At 35.2% G+C, this 20,317-nt stretch overlaps 1 protein-coding gene and 1 pseudogene across 1 annotated transcript in view; one reads left to right on the top strand and one right to left on the bottom strand.

Annotated features, from left to right (window-relative positions):
* Window positions 1–1,523: 1,523 nt before the first annotated feature.
* On the top strand, window positions 1,524–10,309 carry LOC107661855 (uncharacterized; annotated as a pseudogene).
* Window positions 10,310–12,174: 1,865 nt separating this feature from the next.
* The window catches only part of LOC107661854 (dynein assembly factor 5, axonemal-like), a 27,636-nt gene continuing 19,493 nt past the window's right edge, over window positions 12,175–20,317 (bottom strand). Inside the window, exons 11-13 of the mRNA XM_016451640.1 lie at window positions 18,877–19,033; window positions 16,680–16,871; window positions 12,175–12,499 (exon numbers count right to left, since the gene is read on the bottom strand). Of these exons, the coding sequence (XP_016307126.1) occupies window positions 12,375–12,499; window positions 16,680–16,871; window positions 18,877–19,033 (474 nt within the window). The 3' untranslated portion in view covers window positions 12,175–12,374. The remainder of the gene's footprint in view (window positions 12,500–16,679; window positions 16,872–18,876; window positions 19,034–20,317) is intronic.

Genomic DNA, 20,317 nt, shown 5'->3' with positions numbered 1-20,317 from the left:
GTCTTTCATTTGCTGTTAAAATAGTTTAAAGCATTTATTTTACGGTAAATCGATATCATAAGCGAAATAGAGATCATTTAGGTAGGCTATGCATTTTTTCCAAGCAAGGTAAAAAAAAACAACCTTACTATGACTTACTATAATTTATTTTCATTTTTATTAGCTGCAGACATTACATTTATTTATTTTATTTTTTTTATTTTACCATATTGCTACAAACAATGACATCTTGAGTAAAAGGAACATCTTATTTTTATATATTTATTTGATCATTCATTTATTAATTCATTATAGGCCTAATATGGTTATGGAGTATGGAGGCCAAATTACTCAAAATTAAATAATTAAATAAATGTTGAAATATAAAAATAAATCGTTAAATACATAGGCTAATGAAATAATTAAATGTTTAAATGCATAAATAAAATAATTAAATATTTGTTCATTCATTCAGTCATTCCACATTTCATTTTCAGGATTATGGGAAGTGCCTACAACCGTAACTCTGAAAATAAAATGTGGAGGAAATGAATGAATGAATGGATGGATGAATGAATAAAAGAATGAACATTTATTTATTTACGCATTTATTTGTGTATTTAATTATGTATTTAACGATTTATTTATATATTTCAACATTTATTTAATGAATTTAATTTGGCCCTCCATACAATAAATAGAATTATTCTAATTCTAAACATTTAATGTAAAAAAAAAATGTAGCCTACAGGTTTACAGATTAGCGGAATCATTTTGTGAATTTAAAGCAAATTTATCGGCCTGCTACAGTAAAGAAAATGGGAAACTTCATCTGTAGGCCTACCTAAATGTGTCTGGTGTGAAGGAATCTTCTGTTGGTTTTACGTCCAAATGAACTGACGGCGAGTAACGGGGCGGTGCTGCTGATGAAGACCATCATACAGACGCACAGGGACCCGGTGAATGGCAGATATGCGCGTTTTAGGATATGAAATCATCTTCTGCGGACATACTATTTCCTACATCATGTGGATACAGTGAGTGTAATCTTGTTTACTAGCTTCGTTATCATTCACAACCGTAATTACCGGACAAAACAGGAAACGATTACGCGATTCGCATCTGTACGTCCAATAAACATCACAGTGCTACAGTCGCATCTGTGCGAAAAGAAAGCCTTTATTTGATTTCTCTTATTTATTCAAACCGAAGCTCTAGCCTGCATTGTGATATAAAGGTAGGTGCTGATGCTGAGGTTTTAGCATCTGCGCGCGGTGATGTTAGCAAGCACATCTGTACAGATAAAAGAGCAGTGGAATGCGGAGCCATTTATTCCCTAGAGCTTTGATAGAATAGGCTAGTTTGTTTAAAATCCGAATATAAAAGCCTGCATTGTTAGCAAACGTGACTGCTGCTGTGAAAGCCCAAAAGAAAACGACAGCATCATGCTTCTGATTTAGTCTAGCCTAGGCTATATCAGATATAACACTTGCTCGAACGTTTGCGTTTCAATATGTAGGCGGCTCCAGCTGTGTGGAGGAAACATGGACAGCTGTGAGGATTTCTGTGCACGCATTCTGTCTGAACTGCAGTCGGAAATGATGCATGAGAAGAGCTGCAGTAGCGCACCTGCTCGAGGGGTGGCGCACTCGCTCATCTGCTTCCGTGGCAGGCCACTGTTGCGAGTACAAGACATGATAATTGTAGTCTGTATGCTGTGGACTCTCAGAAAAAAGGTACACAGCAAAATCCCCAGAGTTAAATCAACTCTGCTCAGAGTACATATTGTACCAATCTACAGAGTGTTAAAGTAACACTGAAGCAGAGTTACCACTGTTGAGGATTATGTGATATGTTTTCATGTCTAAAAGCCTGAGCTGTAGTTGTTCATCTTCAACATTGTTAACAGCCGGTTTTCTTTACTAATGCTCACTCATCAATTAATTAATTGCTTAATTATCCCATTAACTTTAACTCTGCTTCAGTGTTATTTTAACACTCTGTAGATTGGGACAATATGTACTCTGAACAGAGTTGATTTTGTGTACCCTCTCAAAAGGTACTAATTATATTTAGCCTACTTATGAATTACTAATAGCTTATGAACTTTTAAGGTACTAATATCATGTACCATTTAGGAGTAAGTAAAGTACAGAGATGTACCTTTTAGCTTTTATTAGGTACTGCCCAGTAACAACTTACCCTTTTTCTGAGTGTAATTGTTTTTCTAATGTCTCATAATGTTAGGTTTAATGCTGCACAGTGTGACTGCAATACAAATGGTTCAAGGTCTCAAGGTCATCATTTTTGACAATTTATTTTCTTTGTGATGATAAACTTTAAGCTCAAAACTAAACTAGGTCCTTGCACACTGCGTTTTTTTTCCGTATTCGTCATCCTTTCCTATCAAAATGCTTGCTATGGATGTGAAAACGCAGAAAATCGAACCTGATCCGAATTTTTTTTTTACGACGGACGAAAGTTTCGGAGGCAGTGTGTAAGCATGATTGACACAACGTGAGGTCGTATTTATTTTTTTAACGTGCGAAAATTTCAGACTCAGCAAGTCTTAGCACAAGAAAAATATAGTAATGAAACATTATTAATAATAATCTTCATATTTAAGTCAATTGCAAATTCAAAATTAGCAGAGCATTGTCTCTTATTTTAAGTTGTCTGTTTGTCGATTGATTGATTGATTTTGCCTTCTGTGTTTCCAGCTAAGTGAGAAACAAAGAAGGGAGATGGTTAAATACAAGAAAAGAGCTTCACAAATGGAGGCCGAGAGACAACAAAAACCTCCTCAATCAGATTCAGACCATTCTTTGGACCAATAAGGTAAGAAAATGAGTGTTTCATCAATTATAGACACTTTTATGCAGGGACTTATTTATTTTTATTAAAACTGATATATTTCAGCTTTTTAAAAAAAAAAGTGTTTTATTTTACTTTTTATGTTATATGTATATTTTTATTTTTTGTTTTTTGTTTTTAACCCAGACATTAAATGTAATTTTATTTTATGAATGAATGAATTAAGTTTCTTATGCTCACCAAGGCTACATTTATTTGGTCAAAAATATGGTAAAAACAATACCATTGTGAAATATTACTATAATTTCAAACAAACTGTTTTCCATTCAAATGTAATATATTCCTGTGACGCAAAGCTGAATTTTCAACATCATTACTTCAGTCTTCTGTGTCACATGATCCTTCAGAAATCATTAAACTGATAAATATATCCACAGCTTGTTCACTTTTAGAAAACAAGGTACAAAAGCTGTTACTAGGGCAATACTCTTTAAAAAAACTACTAATATAAACCTTTAAGGTACCAATATGCACCTTTAGGGGTAATTAAGGAACAAATGTGTACCTTCTGAAAAAGTACCGCCCCCGTGACAGCTTTTCTACATTTTTTTAAGTGTGCACAGTACTGTTTTTACTGTAGTTGGTCAAATCAGAGCAGCTTTGGGGAGAACAAGTGCTTTTTTTAACATAAAAAATTTTTTTCAAACTTTTGACGTACATTTATTTATTTAGTGTATTTGTTATAATTTGTTGTGAATTAACTCTCATATCTTGTTGCACTTGCATTATAGGCACCAAAAATATTGGACGTGCCAAAGCCTTCAGAGCATTACCTGTCTCCATCTCCAAAAACAGACTACAGGAATGGCTTTACAGTACCTACTGGGGCCACAGAGCCGTACATTTTGTCTAATAAGCAACCGGTGACCCCTTCAGCTGAGCTGCCTGGGGTTATGAGAAGAAAATCCGCAGAAGATAAACAAATGCAAGAGGAAATTCAAACGGAAGGAGTTTGTCTGCAGAACCTACTGAAGAAGTCACGTGAATTTATCGAAAAAAGAGCAAGGTAAACAGGGGTCAAAGGTCATCAGCAACACAATGGTTGATCCAAGCAGGATCCTCTCTGAAAGCCCGTCGGATAAAGAAATGGCTATTCTTTGGATGGGACTGCCTTTGGTTTACCCTTTTATATTCCCTCACCAAACCAAACCTCTCCCAGTAACCTGATAAGCCCAGAACCTGGTCTAAAGGCCAGTTTAAATGCCAAACCCCACCGCGGACGTCCCCGTCCCATTTCTGCCGGGAGCATCTTCTTTTCTTTCCCTGAAAACCCCAACCAGCCGAACATTACAGTGAATGCAAGGCCACCGGAAGTCAAAACAATTGCAACGTAGGACAGGAAGCTACTCGGAGTGGAAAATGTGAGTATGGGTCAATATGATGATCACTTGAGGTTTAACGAGACCGTGGGACGACTGGAAACGTCTCCAGTGGCTCCTGAGCTCACAAGCCCTCTGTTTCGAAGGAGATGCCACACGCTGGATAGCCAGCTGTCCTCAGGTCATCAGAGTCCAGTCATAGACAGGAGCCAGGAGAGAATGCCTCGCTTTATGGCCGGGGTCACTGCGAGAACGCCCACTCGACTGTCTCCTCCTTCACCGATGAACAAGACTTTCACACGGGACAGTCCCGCAGCAGCATTTATGGGGTCTGGGATCACCCCCGACTCTCCTTCTCGTGCCAAACTACCTTTTGAGACCGAGAGAAACAGTGTTATTAGCACAGCGCTGAAAGAAAGGAGAACAGGTAAGAACAGAGCAAATGTTAAAAGTGAAGATTCAGTATAGAACCAAAATGAGTTTCAGTCTTATGATATCATAGGAGAACATTTTAAAGTTCCGAAAAGATCTTTGAAATCTAGTTCTCATAATGCCAAGGTCCCCTGAAATATGATGATCCCCTGGCAAAGGACCTTCCTAAAACATAGAACATTTTTTGAAAATTAAATAATTGCCATTTATGAGGTCATTGTACTAAAGTGAAAATAAATTCTTAAAATATGTATAGAAATATTTCTATACACACTACGATTCAAAAGTCTGGATTATTATTATTATTATTTTATATTTTTTTTACGCATCTCGAATGCTTACCAAGACTGCATTTATTTGATTAAAAATATAAATAATACTGAAATATTACAACTATTTCAAATAACAATTTTTTATTTTAATATATATTAAGAAGTAATGTATTCCTGTGATGTAAAGCTGAATTTTCAGCATCATTACTCCAGTCTTCAGAGTCACATGATCCTTCAGAAATCATTCTAATATGATAATTTGCTGCTCAAGAAAACAATTCTTATTATTATCAATGTTGAAAACAGTTGTTGCTGAATATTTTGTGGAAACCATGATACATTTGAAAGGTTTTAATAAATAGAAAGTTCAAAAGAACCACATTTATTTAAAATAGAAATCTTTTGTAACATTATAAATATCTTTACTGCCACATTTGATCAATTTAATGTCTCCTTTCTGAATAAAAGTATTATCTTTCAAAAATATTTTTGTAGTGTGCTTCTGTAATAAAAATTAGGAAAACAGCTTTAAAAAAGACACTTTCCCTCGTTTCCCTTTTCTAAAGAACTCCAAAACACTAATATAAATAACCCATAATGTCACATCAATATCTTAATGAACCATATAAGGAAGACCACGAATAATCATATAGCAACTCAAGAACCCAATAAGGCCACAAATGATTCTTGATAAGAAGAGTTCATCTCAAAGAACCACTTGAATGTTAATTTGAGAATAAAGATCAGATCTTCATCATTCTTTGATAAAATATCCTCTCAGACAGTTGTGCATGTCTTTTCCTTAGATGAGATGCAATGGCAAGTCTACGCTCTAGAAGACATGCAGAGGTCTCTGGAGGACGATTATGCTTTCTGGATGTCGTGTCTGACGGCGGAACAAGAGAGAGAACAACTGCACCTCAGTCAGGTCAGCACTGCCACATGCTGCTTACTATCTGCCTAGGCAGCTACCTTTTAAGACTGCATCCTAACATAACACATACACAAATATCAGGTCTGATAAAGGTATAAATATACTCATAATCAACATTTCCCTGGACTCCAGCTTGAATGAAGGTTTGACTGGGGATTTGATATGCATTAGTGTGACATTAGTCTGTTTCTCATTCAGGAGACTGAGGGGTCAGGGTGGTCTGAGTCCTGTAGCGGACGAGGAGGGGTGTGAATTAAGGACAGCTGGTGAACGCTACCCTATACTGAGCCCTTTAAGCCCAGGAGACAGACACCCTGTGCCAACCATTGGTATTATTTCACTTCTTTCAGCCTGTGATTAATGTCTTAAATTTGCTACCACTGTGTGTTTCAGTGGATGTTTAGTTGATTTATGAATAGAAGTATGTTAAATATATATTATATGTATGCTTTTAAGGAATAGTTCAGCCAAGAGTGAAGATTCTGTCATCATTCACTCAACTCTTTATTTTCTTTCTTCTGTGGAACACAAGTGGATGAGGGCAGACAATGAGGAGCTCCAAAACAACAGAAAAAGACCACAAAAGCATCATAAAAAGAATCCATATGACTCATTATCTATATGTCAAGTCTTCCAAAGTTGTACACGAGCTTTGTGTGAGGAACTGAAAGTGAATTCATTGCATTTGGTTCAAAACTGGTGTTATTGTTAAACTGTGTTTAATTTAATTTCTTTTATTTAATCAGGGACAATGCACATTAATAGTACATACAATATGTAAAATGCGCCAGATTTAGCCAACACTGGCTAATTTCCATCCTTTGGCAGGTTGATGTTAAGGACAGGAAGAAAATATAAACAAAGAATATTAATACACCAAATTAAGAACAAGGAGAAACTATGAAAACAGAAGGAAAAAATTAAGTAAGAATATTGAAACACAAAATTACAGACTACCACAGTTCCTCTAAAAGCAAAAGATAATTGACCAAAGGTGTTGTTATTGTAAAACTAAAACTATAAAAAAAAAGAAATATAATAAAGAAGCATTAAATAATTTAATAAATAAAATAAATACAATTCATAATTGTAATAAAGCTGAAATAAAATAAAGTACAAATTTTAGATGAAAAAAAAATATATATAAACAAAAATTAGAAATGCTGCCTTTGCAACTAAGTGAAGTAAGTTTAAATTAAAGTACTAAAACTAAAACTGAAATAAAAATTTATTAAAGCTATATGTGACCCTGGAGCACAAAACCCGTCTTAAGTCGCTGGGGTATATTTGTAGCAATAGCCAACAATACATTGTATGGGTCAAAATTATTGATTTTTCTTTTATGCCAAAAATCATTAGGATATTAAGTAAAGATCATGTTCCATGAAGATATTTTGTGTATTTCCTATCATAAAAATATCAAAACTTCATTTTTAATTAGTAATATGAATTGTTAATGACTTCATTTGGACACCTTTAAAGGCGATTTTCTCAATATTTAGATTTTTTTGCACCCTCAGATTCCAGATTTTCAAATAGTTTTATCGTCTAAATATTGTCCTCTCCTAACAAACCATACATCAATGGAAAGCTTATTCAGCTTTCAGATGATGTATCAATCTCAATTTTAAAAAATTGACCCTTATGACTGGTTTTGTGGTCCAGGGTCACATATAGAAATCTATATTTAAAAAAAAACTAATAAAAATGACAAAGGCACATAACAAATGGTTTGATATGTGCTTTTGCTAACATGCACAATACACCAAAAAATGTAAATATAAAAATAAAAGCTAATTCAAAATAGGCATAAATACTATAATAGTATATAAATTATGCTAAAATAACACTGATTCAGCACATTCAATTGAATGCACACAAATGCAGTCACATGCACTATATTTCGGATGCTTTCTTGAAACTTCAACTTCTTGAGAGTTCAACATGAATAAATGATGATGTAATTGTCATTTTTGGGTAAACTGTGTATCTGTCTGTATTTTTATTACCTTTTAGGTTTCCCTTCAACCAGTTTAGATGTGGCATCACCTTCGAAACAGACTCTCATTTATATGAGAGGCCTGAATCACAGCACCGGCAAGAGAAACAGACTGAGCCAGGTTGATTTTAATGTGCTTCTACAACAACAAGTATTGGACTCCAAGGGATTATAACTTGGTGTGACGCAGGTTGTAACAGCGGAGCAGCGGAGGGCGCTGTGTCACCTCACTGCCACCGTGAAGGGCTTCCTGATCAGACGACTGCTGGAAACAGAGAAAGTCAAAAACCTGCAGCAAACCATAGGAGTGAGAACACAATACAGAGTCCACATACAAGCCTTACGTGTTTTATCATCCTTACACCTGTGTATTTCCTCAGGACACGCAAGAGCTTATCCGTTCATTCAGCACTGACGCTCCTCAGAGAAACACCTCTCTGTCAGAGCAGGATCTCTCTCTGCAGGAGCGCGTCAGAGCTCAGGTCCCACGTCTGTAATGCTTTCAAACTTAAAGAACAGTGTGTACAGCATTATAACTTGGCACTGAAATCTTATACTGTGTGTCTGTTTCTCTCCCAGTTGCGCGCGGCCTTGTTTGACATTCATGATATCTTCTTCACGATGACACTAGAGGAGCGTCTGTCTCTGCTGCAGCAAGACCGAGAGAAAGCTCAGAGAGATGGTAACTAGCAGGACAGACCTGCTGCGATTAGGTTTCATGCTTATTGGTTGACTTTCTTTCATTTCGCTCAGTTTTGATCCTCGGCCATTGTAGAAGGGCTCGTTTCCTTCCTATTTTGGAAAAGCACAAAGTCATTTCCATATGAATGTACAGCTGTGCAGGTCAGTGTTTCTTTCCAACACACGTACAATTTTATTTGGCATGCAGGAAAAAGCAAAAAGTCCCAAGGACAAGGTGATTTCGTCGGCTGCTACCCAGAAATCTCTTGACAGAAAGAAAAGGTGAGTGAGCATGATTAGAAATACTTTTATTTGAGTTTTATTAGCACAATACTGTTATGTTGTATGCATTTTTTTTGTATTATAAAGACATTTTTGACATGCAAATGGTCATCTACAGGGTCCAAAATGAATAATACACCTAGTAAAAAAATATACATAAAAATTGGCAGTTGTTGGACAGCTGGATGTTTTTTTTTTTGTTTCTACAAATGCTGTTTGTATTTTTTTAAAGTATAATTATATTATTTTAAAAATATACACACATTTATTATATTATTATTTATATTTTAAATTATATTTTTCAAAGTGTAAGTTTATAATAATATTATAATTATTATAATAATATACACATTTATTTATATTATATTATATATTTATATTTTAATATTATAATAAAAGTATATTTACATTTATATATTTATTTTATTATAGAAATAAATATGTATTTAGAAAAATATATTTATTTTTAAAACTATTTTTCAGTTTTTCTTTGAAGAAAAAAAACAATTTATATTTTTTAAAGAAACACTGCTATTATAATATTATTTATTACAATATATATAATTGTTATTATAGTTATTTATTTTATTTACTGTTTATTAATACTGTGCTAAAATGCTATGCATTTATATGCTTACTAATTCACTCCACAATGTTCTTGTATCTCATCAGAGCTGGTCAATCTCCAGGTCAGACCAGAAGAGCTCAGAAGACCAAGAGTCCTCCTACAAAAAGGTGAGCACAAAAACACTAAAGAGATGCAAGAAATCACTTCACAGAAGCAAAACAGACACTTTCCGCATTCAATACTCACTCTGAGTCTGCACCATATAGTTTATAGTTATATACAGCAGTGTTCCGGAGTCTGTGTGTTGTGTTGAAGGATCCTGCAGCCCAGTCAGGGCCAGAACGCTCCCGTTTCAGGCCAGCAGCTCCTGCGCCGTGGGTCAGTTCTTCACATTTTGCTGCCTTTGATCATGCAATCTCCTGCTCTTGCCATTCCCAGTTTCTTTTACGCCACTGTTGATGGAATTTGAAATTCAATTCAGTCTGTGCTGGACTCTTACAATACTGGAAATGCCACGCAGCCTGCCAGAAGAGTCACCTGACATTTAAAACTGGCTGCGTTTATTTGTAAATGCATTTGGCAGGATCTCATATAGTCATTTAGTCAACTGAAGTGTGATCAAGATATCACTGTATTATATTGCAAAGAATCACTGTGCAGAAAAGAAAAGCAGTATGGAATGCGTTACACATCTGCAAAACCTCAAAACACCTTTTGAACTAATAAACTGCATTGAGTTTACATTTGGAATGTTCAGATATAATAAATCAACTTCACATGCAATGTCGTAATAGAAAACATACAGATAAAACGGTTTAATGTGTTTCAGGAGTTACAAGAAGACTCCAGAAGAGAGAGTTCAGCATTCTGAGAGGCTGAAGAAACTGCATTCACTGGGTTGACCTCATATACACTCATCAACTGAACATGAAAAAATAATATTGTGCTAATCATACTTCTAAAAATACTCCCCTGCTAGCCATCTCATTGAATTATGACTATTAAATGTCATTGCTATCTAGTTCTTCCCATTATTCTACTACATACTGCTTATGAATATAGAGTTAGTCCAGATATTATTTAGAGTTTCCTATAGGTTACATAACTAATTATAATCCACAGTTATACTAAATTACCCTTTTAAAAATTATAAAAAATTCTTTAAAGGTGGGATTATCAGTTTAGTTCACCCAAAAATTTAAATTGTCATTATTTACTCACCCTCATGTCGTTCTAAACCCGTAAGACCTCCATTCATCTTCGGAACACGAATTAAGATATTTTTGATGAATTCTGAGAGCTCTCGGACCCTCCCATAGACAGCAATGTAATTACCACGATCAAGTCCCAGAAACATAGCAAGGAGATCGGTAAAATAATCCATGTGACATCAGGGGTTCAACCGTAATTTAACGAAGATATGAGAATACTTTTTATGCGCAAAAAACCCCCCAAAAACAACGACTTTATTCAACAATTCGTCTCCTCCGCGTCATACTATAGCGCCATTTTGGAGAGTATCACAAACGTAAACAACATATGTACGCGGATACGCTGTTTACGTTGTTTACACTTTGATCTGAATGTAAACAGCATATCCGCGTACATACGTTGTTGACGTTTGTGATAATCTCCAAAATGAATTGTTGAATAAAGTCGTTGTTTTTGGGGTTTTTTTGCGCACAAAAAGTATTCTTGTATCTTCGTAAAATTATGGTTGAACCCCTGACCTCACATGGATTATTTTAACGATCTCCTTGCTATGTTTCTGAGCCTTGATCGTGGTAATTACATTGCTGTCTATGGGAGGGTCAGAGAGCTCTCAGAATTAATCAAAAATATCTTAATTTGTGTTCCGAAGATGAACGAAGGTCTTACGGGTTTAGAACGACATGAGGGTGAGTAATTAATGACAGAATTTTCATTTTTGGGTGAACTAACACTTTAATGCTGCTGTAATGCTATCAATACACATCAAAATGTCAGTAACATTGCTAAAATGTCAAATAGTAGAGTAAGAATACGTGTCTATGAAGAGTACATACATTTCTCCAGAAATTAAATGATTGTATTTGATCAACTAGCACTTCAACTGAATTTGTGCTTTTAATCATAATACTTTACTTTTAACTACAATCATATCAGTTGTTTATGAATGTATTTGCTCTTGCCTTGTATACTTAAGAAGCACTTGACACATTTGCGTTAAGAAATGTGAAATAAAACAATGAAATGTTTAATAAACAAGTTTATTTAATAAAAATGGTGAATTCAGTGAATAAAGAGACCATATCAAATAGAAAGGCACATCTCGAACAATTACTTGAAAGAAAATTCATCTTCAAATCCGTAAAACAACCTTAGTGAATGTTTTTATGAGCAATGTGGTCATATGAGATGTTCTTTGTCATTCAATACAAAACAAAGTATTAACAAAATAACCAAGCAAGTTATTTTGGGTTGCCTTTGGGTTGATGGTTAAGAATTAATATTATTTTAATTATATATGATTTATAGTGCTGTCAAACGATTAATCGCATCCAAAATAAAAGTTTTGTTTACATAATATATGTGTGTATAGTACTGTATACTGTGTATATTTATTATGTATATATAAATACAAACACATGCATGTATACATATATAAGAAAAATATGTTTCGTTTATATATTAAATATATTTATATATTATATAAAATATAAGAATATGAATATATAAATGTATAAACATGTAAATATTTTCAAAATATATACTGTATGTGTGTGTAATAATAAATCTACACAGTACACACACATATATTATGTAAACAAAAACTTTTATTTTGGATGCGATTAATCGTTTGACAGCACTACTTATTTGATGTAATAAATCTTCACTAATGATAAGGGAACTGAGGCAAAAAAGTGAGATTATCCATTCACAAATTTTGTGCATGTGTCTGTTCACATCTGCATGAACAATGTAAAGAAACTGTATCAAGTTGATGTTCATTCACAGCCCTGTCTGTTTGTGTATTTCTGAGAGGAAGAGCGTGTCACAATGAGTGAATGTGCTGGAGGAGTTTATCACAGTACTCAGGGCTGCGCTGCTTCTCTCTCACTGCCTCCGTCTGCTGCTGTAAGAGTCCTCCGTCCACCTCACTGGCCACCTTCAGAACCTCTGTGACAGAAGAAACACAAAGGAGACGTTTACATTTTGTTATTACATCAAAATTCATTTGGCCCAGCAAAAATATAACCGTGGTGCCATGGTGCAGTGGCAATGCGGTTTAACTTTTAAAAAAAGTGAAAAGTGACGTGACATGTGGCCAAGTATGGTGACCCATACTCGGAATTAATGCTCTGCGTTTACCAATCCAAATAACTTTACCAACTTCACCAAAATTTCACATTAAAAATGTATCAAAGTTAGAGAAAAACAGTGAATACTGTGAAATATTATTACAATTTAAAATACCTGTTTTCTATTTTAAGATGTAATTTATTCCTGTGATGACAAAGCTGAATTTTCATTCTAATGTGCTGATTGGCTGCTCAAGAAACATTTATTATTATTATTCAATGTTGAAAACAGTTGTGGTGCTTCATATTATATATATATATATATATATATATATAGTGGTCATAAAATTATCAAGAAAAAAAAATGAAACTGCGTCATAATTTCATTATGAACTATCACTTTGATCTATATATAGAGCAAGAGAGATCAAAAGTGACCGTTCATAATTAAATTATGACCACAGTTAACTGGTCTATTGATATACTCCCCTTTCATTAACTTTGATAAATGTGATTATTTTGAATGTGATTGTTACTCAAATGCAAAAGCATCCATAGTTATACCTTTACAAATTATAAAAAAAAAAAAAAAAACCGTTCAAAGTCAGCTCACCATTTAGGAAGAAAGAAAAGCCCATAAAGCTCATTTGTGTTCTTTCAGCAGTCGCGTCTTTGTTGTGGGTATTTGGTTTTATCCTGATTTGTTTGGTCGGGGGATTTACTTTTATCCGGCGCTTTATAAGTTTGTAAGCACACCAGAAAACAAGGTTTTCTTTGTGTAAAGATACGAGTGAATTTCCTCAGTAACTCAAGCACAGTGTGACAGTGCTGTTATTATAAGCTTAACCAAAGGAATGAGGGATTATGGGATATGGCAAGTGTGGTGTTATAATGGACATTAATCACATCTGAGGTGTCTTTGAAATACGAGACATGTTTAAGAGCGGATTGAAAAATAAAGAAAGACAAGATGAGATTAAAAAGAGGAAAACAAGATCAGACAAATAGTGCATCCAAAATCGCATACTGAGTGGGTACGACATTTGAATTCCAGCGCACTTAAAGTGTTAGTTCACCCAAAAATGTAAATTCTGTCATTAATTACTCACCCTCATGTCGTTCCAAACCCGTAAGACCTTCGTTCATCTTCGGAACACAAATTAAGATATTTTTGATGAATTCTGAGAGCTCTCTGACCCTCAGACAGCAAGGATACTAACACGATCAACCAATGTCCAGAGACGTAGCAAGGAGATCGTTAAAATAGTCCATGTGACATCAGTGGATCAACCGTAATTTTACGAAGCTACGAGAATACTTTTTGTGCGCAAAAGAAAACAAAAACAATGACTTTATTCAACAATTCATCTCCTCCGCATTACACTAGGGCCATTTTGGAGAGTATCAGCTGGATGTAAACAGCGTATGCTGTTCTGTGTCAGCCGCACCACACGGATACGTTTTCTACGTTGTTTACGCTTTGATCTGAACAAAAACAACGTATCTGTGTGGCGCAGCTGATACAGAATAGCATACGCTGTTAGCGTTGAGCGGATATTCTCCAAAATGGCACCAGGGTGACGCGGAGGAGACGAACTGTCTTAATTTGTGTTCCGAAGATGAACGAAGGTCTTACGGCTTTGAAACGACATGAAGGTGAGTAATTAATGACAGAATTTTCATTTTTGGGTGAACTAACCCTTTAAGACTGGAATACACTACACGATTTCCCCCCGATTCACAGTTTGGATTAGTTGACACTAGTTGCTGAAAGTCAAAGCCATTCTGCAGATTTGAGTTGACAGATTTCATAGAAAATCGCATAGTGTATGATGGTCACGGGCTTCAGACTATGATTCCATCCAGTTGGAGGATAACAAACTTGTTTTACGAATACTATGAATTCGGACATACTACTCACCTCACATACTGTTTTTTTGTATGCTACATAGTAGGGAAGGATGCGATTTCGGCTCTTTTTTTCCCTCATGATGCCAAATATTACACAAAATAAACCCCTTCAGAATAATACAAACTAGGAATGTCAAGGGATTAAAATTGTATTGTAATTAATTACATGATGTGCCGATTAATCTAATGAATCACAAATTAATTGCACATCAATTTGGGTTGAGAAATGACCCCCCCAAAAATCATTTAAAGTCATTATTGAGTTAAATGAGAAAAGCCTTGAATAGACATTGTAAAAAAAGTAGCTTTATTTTGATCCAACATTTATTAACTTATCAAATATAAACATTTAAAGACCACAATGTGGCCAAAACATTGTTTTTTTTTTTAATTGAAACAAAATATGAAACTAAAACTGCCAGTAGGGGGTGACAAGTCACTGTCTTAATAAGAAAGTCATTCATTCAACCAATTCGTTCAAACGGCTGATTCATTAAGTGATTCAGTAAGTGACAGTCTTTATGAATGACTCACTGAATCAATGACTCACTTGAGTCATTCAAAACTGCGATTCATTCAATAATGTGTCGTTCAGAGACAGACAACAGTTAGGTTGTGGTTTTGTTCTGAACTATTTTCATTGGCGAAATTGAACAAAACAGACAATATTGTGTCTAAAATGTAACACAACAGTGTTCTAGTTTACTGAACCTGTGTAAAATCAATATCACATTTGCAATCGTGCAGATATTCGGGGAAAACAGCACTTGCTTGTGATATTGCTAAATTATATAATATGATATAATCAGGGCTTGAATTTCGGCCGGGATTGCGGGGATTGCACATAATTCTACTGATTCCCACAGTTTCCGCGCTTGTAATGCGGAAAATTCCCGCAAATATTTCAACGTGAAAGACGCTCGCGACAGATGACGTAATGTATCATTTGCACGAGCTTTTGAGTCTTACCATTTTAAACATTCAAGTGCTCAATTCAGTACTTGTGCGCTCTGTGACTGCGAGACCCTTTCTGTGAGCCGCCTCACACCCAAAGCACGCGCCTTTGGGCGTAAACGGCCAAATACATACAAAAATATGTCAAAGTGCCCATCTTGATGAGTATTCATGTAAACAGTCTATTTATACTAAACATTGTCGGTATACAGGCTATTAAGTTAATGTAAACAGTTGAGAAACAAAACTTGTGAAACAATTTGATCCGTGCATGAGGTCTTAAAGAGACAGTAACCTAAATAAACCTGCTGTCTGTCATTAATGTTTATTTATACACTGAAGAATAACCAGTGTTATTTTAAAGTTAAATAGATTATTCTGTTTCTGTGGTATTTCTGTTAAACCTACCTGAAAAACTTATAAGAGCCACCTAAAGGGGGAATCCCCCCCATTTTCCAAAACGAAATTCAGGCCCTGTATGATATAACAGCATTTTTTATATCGTTATAAAAAAAACATCGTTATAAGGAACAACACACAGTCAGTTGCCATCCAGTCGTCAATGTAAGATGACATACAGGTCTGGGCGGGGCAGGTGCATTAAATGTGTTAATAATGTTAACACATTATTTTTTCCATAATTAATCGCACCAAATTAACATGTTAAATCAATAGCCTTAATACAAATGCACTGACTTCACATCAGGATCCCGGTTATCCTGTCAGGGCTTATTCTGCGATATCAACCGGATGACTGTACATTATGGCCTACTTACTATATGTACTTTTTCAATGTCCTTTGGGGGGGTTCAAACTGTAATTAGGGGGTATGAAGGGTTTCTGAACAGTACTCCGTGTGCGTATGCACTAGGACACATTGACACAGGATTATGGGAAGGTGTTGACAGCCCATGACCCCGCTGGAGGCAGGCCAGTAGCAGAGGAGCGTGTGATGGATAGAGTGTAAAAATGCAGGATTAATGAGGCTCTTTGAAGTGAAGAACGGGGAGGATCAGAGAAGTGGACCGTAGACCATTAACACTGAGCTGAATCACTTCCTTAAGCAGCAGGAAGAGATTTATCTTACATCACAACAGTGTCGACTCGAATATAACTGTCATCAGTCACAATTCAAGTCAAAACATCAGATGATTACAGCAGATATGAAATATCGCTGCCAAAAAAGTCCTTACCGAGGACTGAATCCTGGATTTTGGTGTCGGGGTCGTCCATGTAGAGCAGCAGCTGCTGGAACAGGAACTCCAGGTGTGGGCGGCACGACTGAGTGTCATAGTTTTTCCCCAAAGATGAGAACCACGAGCTCAGAGACTTCAGCGCTTCGACACGGACGTCTTCACTGCTGTCGTCCACACGCTTCAGCAGCTCTGAACACACAGATACACTCATCAAAACATCTACAACCTCACAGACACTGAATTATGAAAGTGTGCAATAGGGATGTAACGGTATGAACATTTCTTATCACGATTATAGTGACCAAAGAAATGTTTATTAACTTTGTTTGTCAAAAAGTTTAACAAAAATAGGGAAATAAATCTTCAGGAGAGAATATTGCCTAAAATAACAAACAAAACACAAGCTAACTAACTTGGTGACCAGAAACCTTGAAGACTTCACTTCAAAATTTACAGCAGGGCATGCAAATTCGGTCCGTTTTTGGCCAGACAGAAACTGCACACAGGCTGAATGTAAATACAGGTCTCTGTAGCAGGTGGCGCTTATGGAAAAGCTGTTTCCTGTATCCTCCGTGGACAAAGCAGTATTGCGATTAAGAACACGAGCGAAGATGAAAACAAAATGCCATCGAATCGTTTCTGAAGACAGTCAGAATCATCAGAGGTTCATACATATAATTAATTCATTCATATATTCATTTGTATAATTCCTTTAGCACTCTCTTAAAACCTCCCAGCTTTTCCGCCCTGTTTTCACTCAAAACGAAACTACTCTGCGTGCTATGCGCATGTGAGACTGTTACTTAAAACTGTGCTTTATGCTGGAAAGTATTTATTTATCGCGAGTTGTTCAAATCGCAGTAATCTAATACGGTTTTAATGATAATTAAAAGATGAAACGGTAATACTAACCGTGGGGAATTTTATCATGATTTATCATCAAACCGGTAATCGTTACATCCCTAGTGTGCAATAACAATTATTATACAGACAGATATGCTTTATTTATTTAAGAATCTGGTATTCATTTTTCAACAGAGAAGCAGACAAAATTCAATTAAATTCAAAATAAAATAAAACAAAATTTAATTTAACAGACTTTTTATGGGCACTGTGCACTGTTGCATATTAATAAATGTCTAGGTAATTAAAATAAAATTAAATAAAATAAAACTGGTTTTTATAGGCTCTGTGCACTGTTATTAATAAATGTCTAGGTAATTAAATAAAAAAAAAAATAAAACTGGCTTTTTATAGGCTCTGTGCTCTTTTGTATAATAATAAATGTCTATGTAATTAAAATAATAAAATAAAATAAAACAATACCGGCTTTTTATAGGCTCTGTGAACTGTTATGAAAATAAAATAAAATAAAACTGGTTTTTATAGGCTGTGCACTGTTGTATATTAATAAATGTCTAGGTAATTAAAATAAAAATAAAAAAATAAATAAAACTGGCTTTTTATAGGCTCTGTTGTACATTAATAAATGTCTATGTAATTAAAATAATAAAATAAAATAATACTGGCTTTTCATAGGCTCTGTGAACTGTTATTAAAATAAAATAAAATAAAACTGGCTTTTATAGGCTCTGTGCACTGTTGTATATTAATAAATGTCTGGATAATTTGAGCAAGACACATAATAGATATGCTTTATTTAACCAGGATAGTCTTATCTATTTTTCAATAGAAAAAGTTTGAAAAATAAAATAAAATAAAAGCTGACAAAAAAATTGTTATGGGCACTGCATACTATTGCATACTAGTGGATGTCTTAAATTTGTGCAATGAGCAATAAGACATATTACTGTGGAAAACATTTACACTATTTAACATTGTTAGATGCATTTCAGTCTACCATTTTAAATAACATCTTTGAAATGTAAAATAACGGTGTTATTTCACCATTCACACAACTGAATAAAAATACAGACCTTACTACTTAATTTGATTCGATGAAAATACCACTGTGAGCAATAGAAGTACAGTTCATTCAACATGTGACCTTTTGACATCCAGTGTTCACAACCCATGCTTTTGTCTATGGCACTGTCCAATGAGGACTGAATGATCTACACCAAAAATATTTACCACACTACACTTCTATCCTTCCCAACCTCATTGCTGCTCTGAATCAGGTCTGTCTCTTCTCTTTCACTGTTTTACAGTATGTGTGATGAGTTAAGCATACCTGGATAGATCTTGTTGAGTGAGTCCGTGTTGAGCCGCTGTGTTGTGAGTTTCAGCAGTGAGTGAAGAGATCTGCAGGCCAGAAGACGAGCCAGTTTAGAGTCTTCCTCCAGCGCAGAGATCAGCTGAGTGCTGAGAGTCTCCTTCACCGACAGAACCTGAAACACATAAGATATTACACATCAACATGACACGGACAACATCAAATATATACACTAGATTATGTTTAAAAACGTTTTAGTAATATCACAGTCCTGGACTTTTTTATTGCCCATTGAATATTCAGTTTCACTCATAAATGTGACAAAGTATAGAACTTAAAGGGTTAATTCACCCAAAAATGTAAATTCTGTCATTAATTACTCTCCCTCATGTCGTTTCAAACCCGTAAGACCTTCGTTCATCTTCGGAACACAAATTAAGATATTTTTGATGGAATCTGAGAGCTCTCTGACCCTCCCATAGACAACAATGCAACTGAAATGTTCCCAGACCCAAAACCGTAGTAAAGACATCAATAAAACAGTCCATGTGATATCAGTGACTCGAAGCTACGAGAATACTTTTTGTGCACAAAGAAAACAAAAATAACAATTTATTCAACAATTCTTCTCCCCGAGTTACCGTCTTCCACCATTTTGGAGAGTATCATGACATATACGCATTTTATAAATTTTCCCAGAACGTAATTAACGTAATCAGTGTTGTTTACGTTAAGCATTAACGCTAATTACGTTGATTACGTTCTGGGGAAGGCGCGCACATCATGGTACTCTCCAAAATGGCAGAAGACGGTAACTCGGGGGAGAAGAATTGTTGAATAAATTATTTTTGTTTTCTTTGCGCACAAAAAGTATTCTCGTAGCTTTGCAAAATTGAAGTCGAGCCACTGATGTCACATAGACTCTTTTACCGATGTCTTTACTACGTTTTTGGGTCTGGGAACATTTCAGCTGTGTTGCTGTCTGAGGGTCGTACTCTCCAAAATGGCAGAAGACGTAACTCAGGGGAGAAGAATTGTTGAATAAATTATTTTTGTTTTCTTTGCGCACAAAAAGTATTCTCGTAGCTTTGCAAAATTGAAGTCGAGCCACTGATGTCACATAGACTCTTTTACCGATGTCTTTACTACGTTTTTGGGTCTGGGAACATTTCAGCTGTGTTGCTGTCTGAGGGTCAGAGAGCTCTCACATTTCATCAAAAATATCTTAAGGGTGCTTTCACACCTGTAGATCGATTGCTTTGTTCCGAAACAGGGATTAAAATTATTACAATGTTGCTTTTTATTCTTGGTGTGGTTCACTTTCACATGGCAAAGTTTCTAAATGGACCAAATTTGTTAATACAAGTCACGCGCGTGTAAACTGATTAATTGGGAAAACATTTCTAAAATGCACCTACTACAAAGAAGAGCAATAAGACGGCATTATAAAATAAAAAAC

Source organism: Sinocyclocheilus anshuiensis, unplaced genomic scaffold (assembly GCF_001515605.1).
Source record: "Sinocyclocheilus anshuiensis isolate Anshui unplaced genomic scaffold, SAMN03320099.WGS_v1.1 scaffold47, whole genome shotgun sequence".
Taxonomy (NCBI): Eukaryota; Metazoa; Chordata; class Actinopteri; order Cypriniformes; family Cyprinidae; genus Sinocyclocheilus; species Sinocyclocheilus anshuiensis.
Note: the sequence above shows the minus strand (reverse complement) of the source record. Positions and strands in the feature narration are given on the sequence as shown.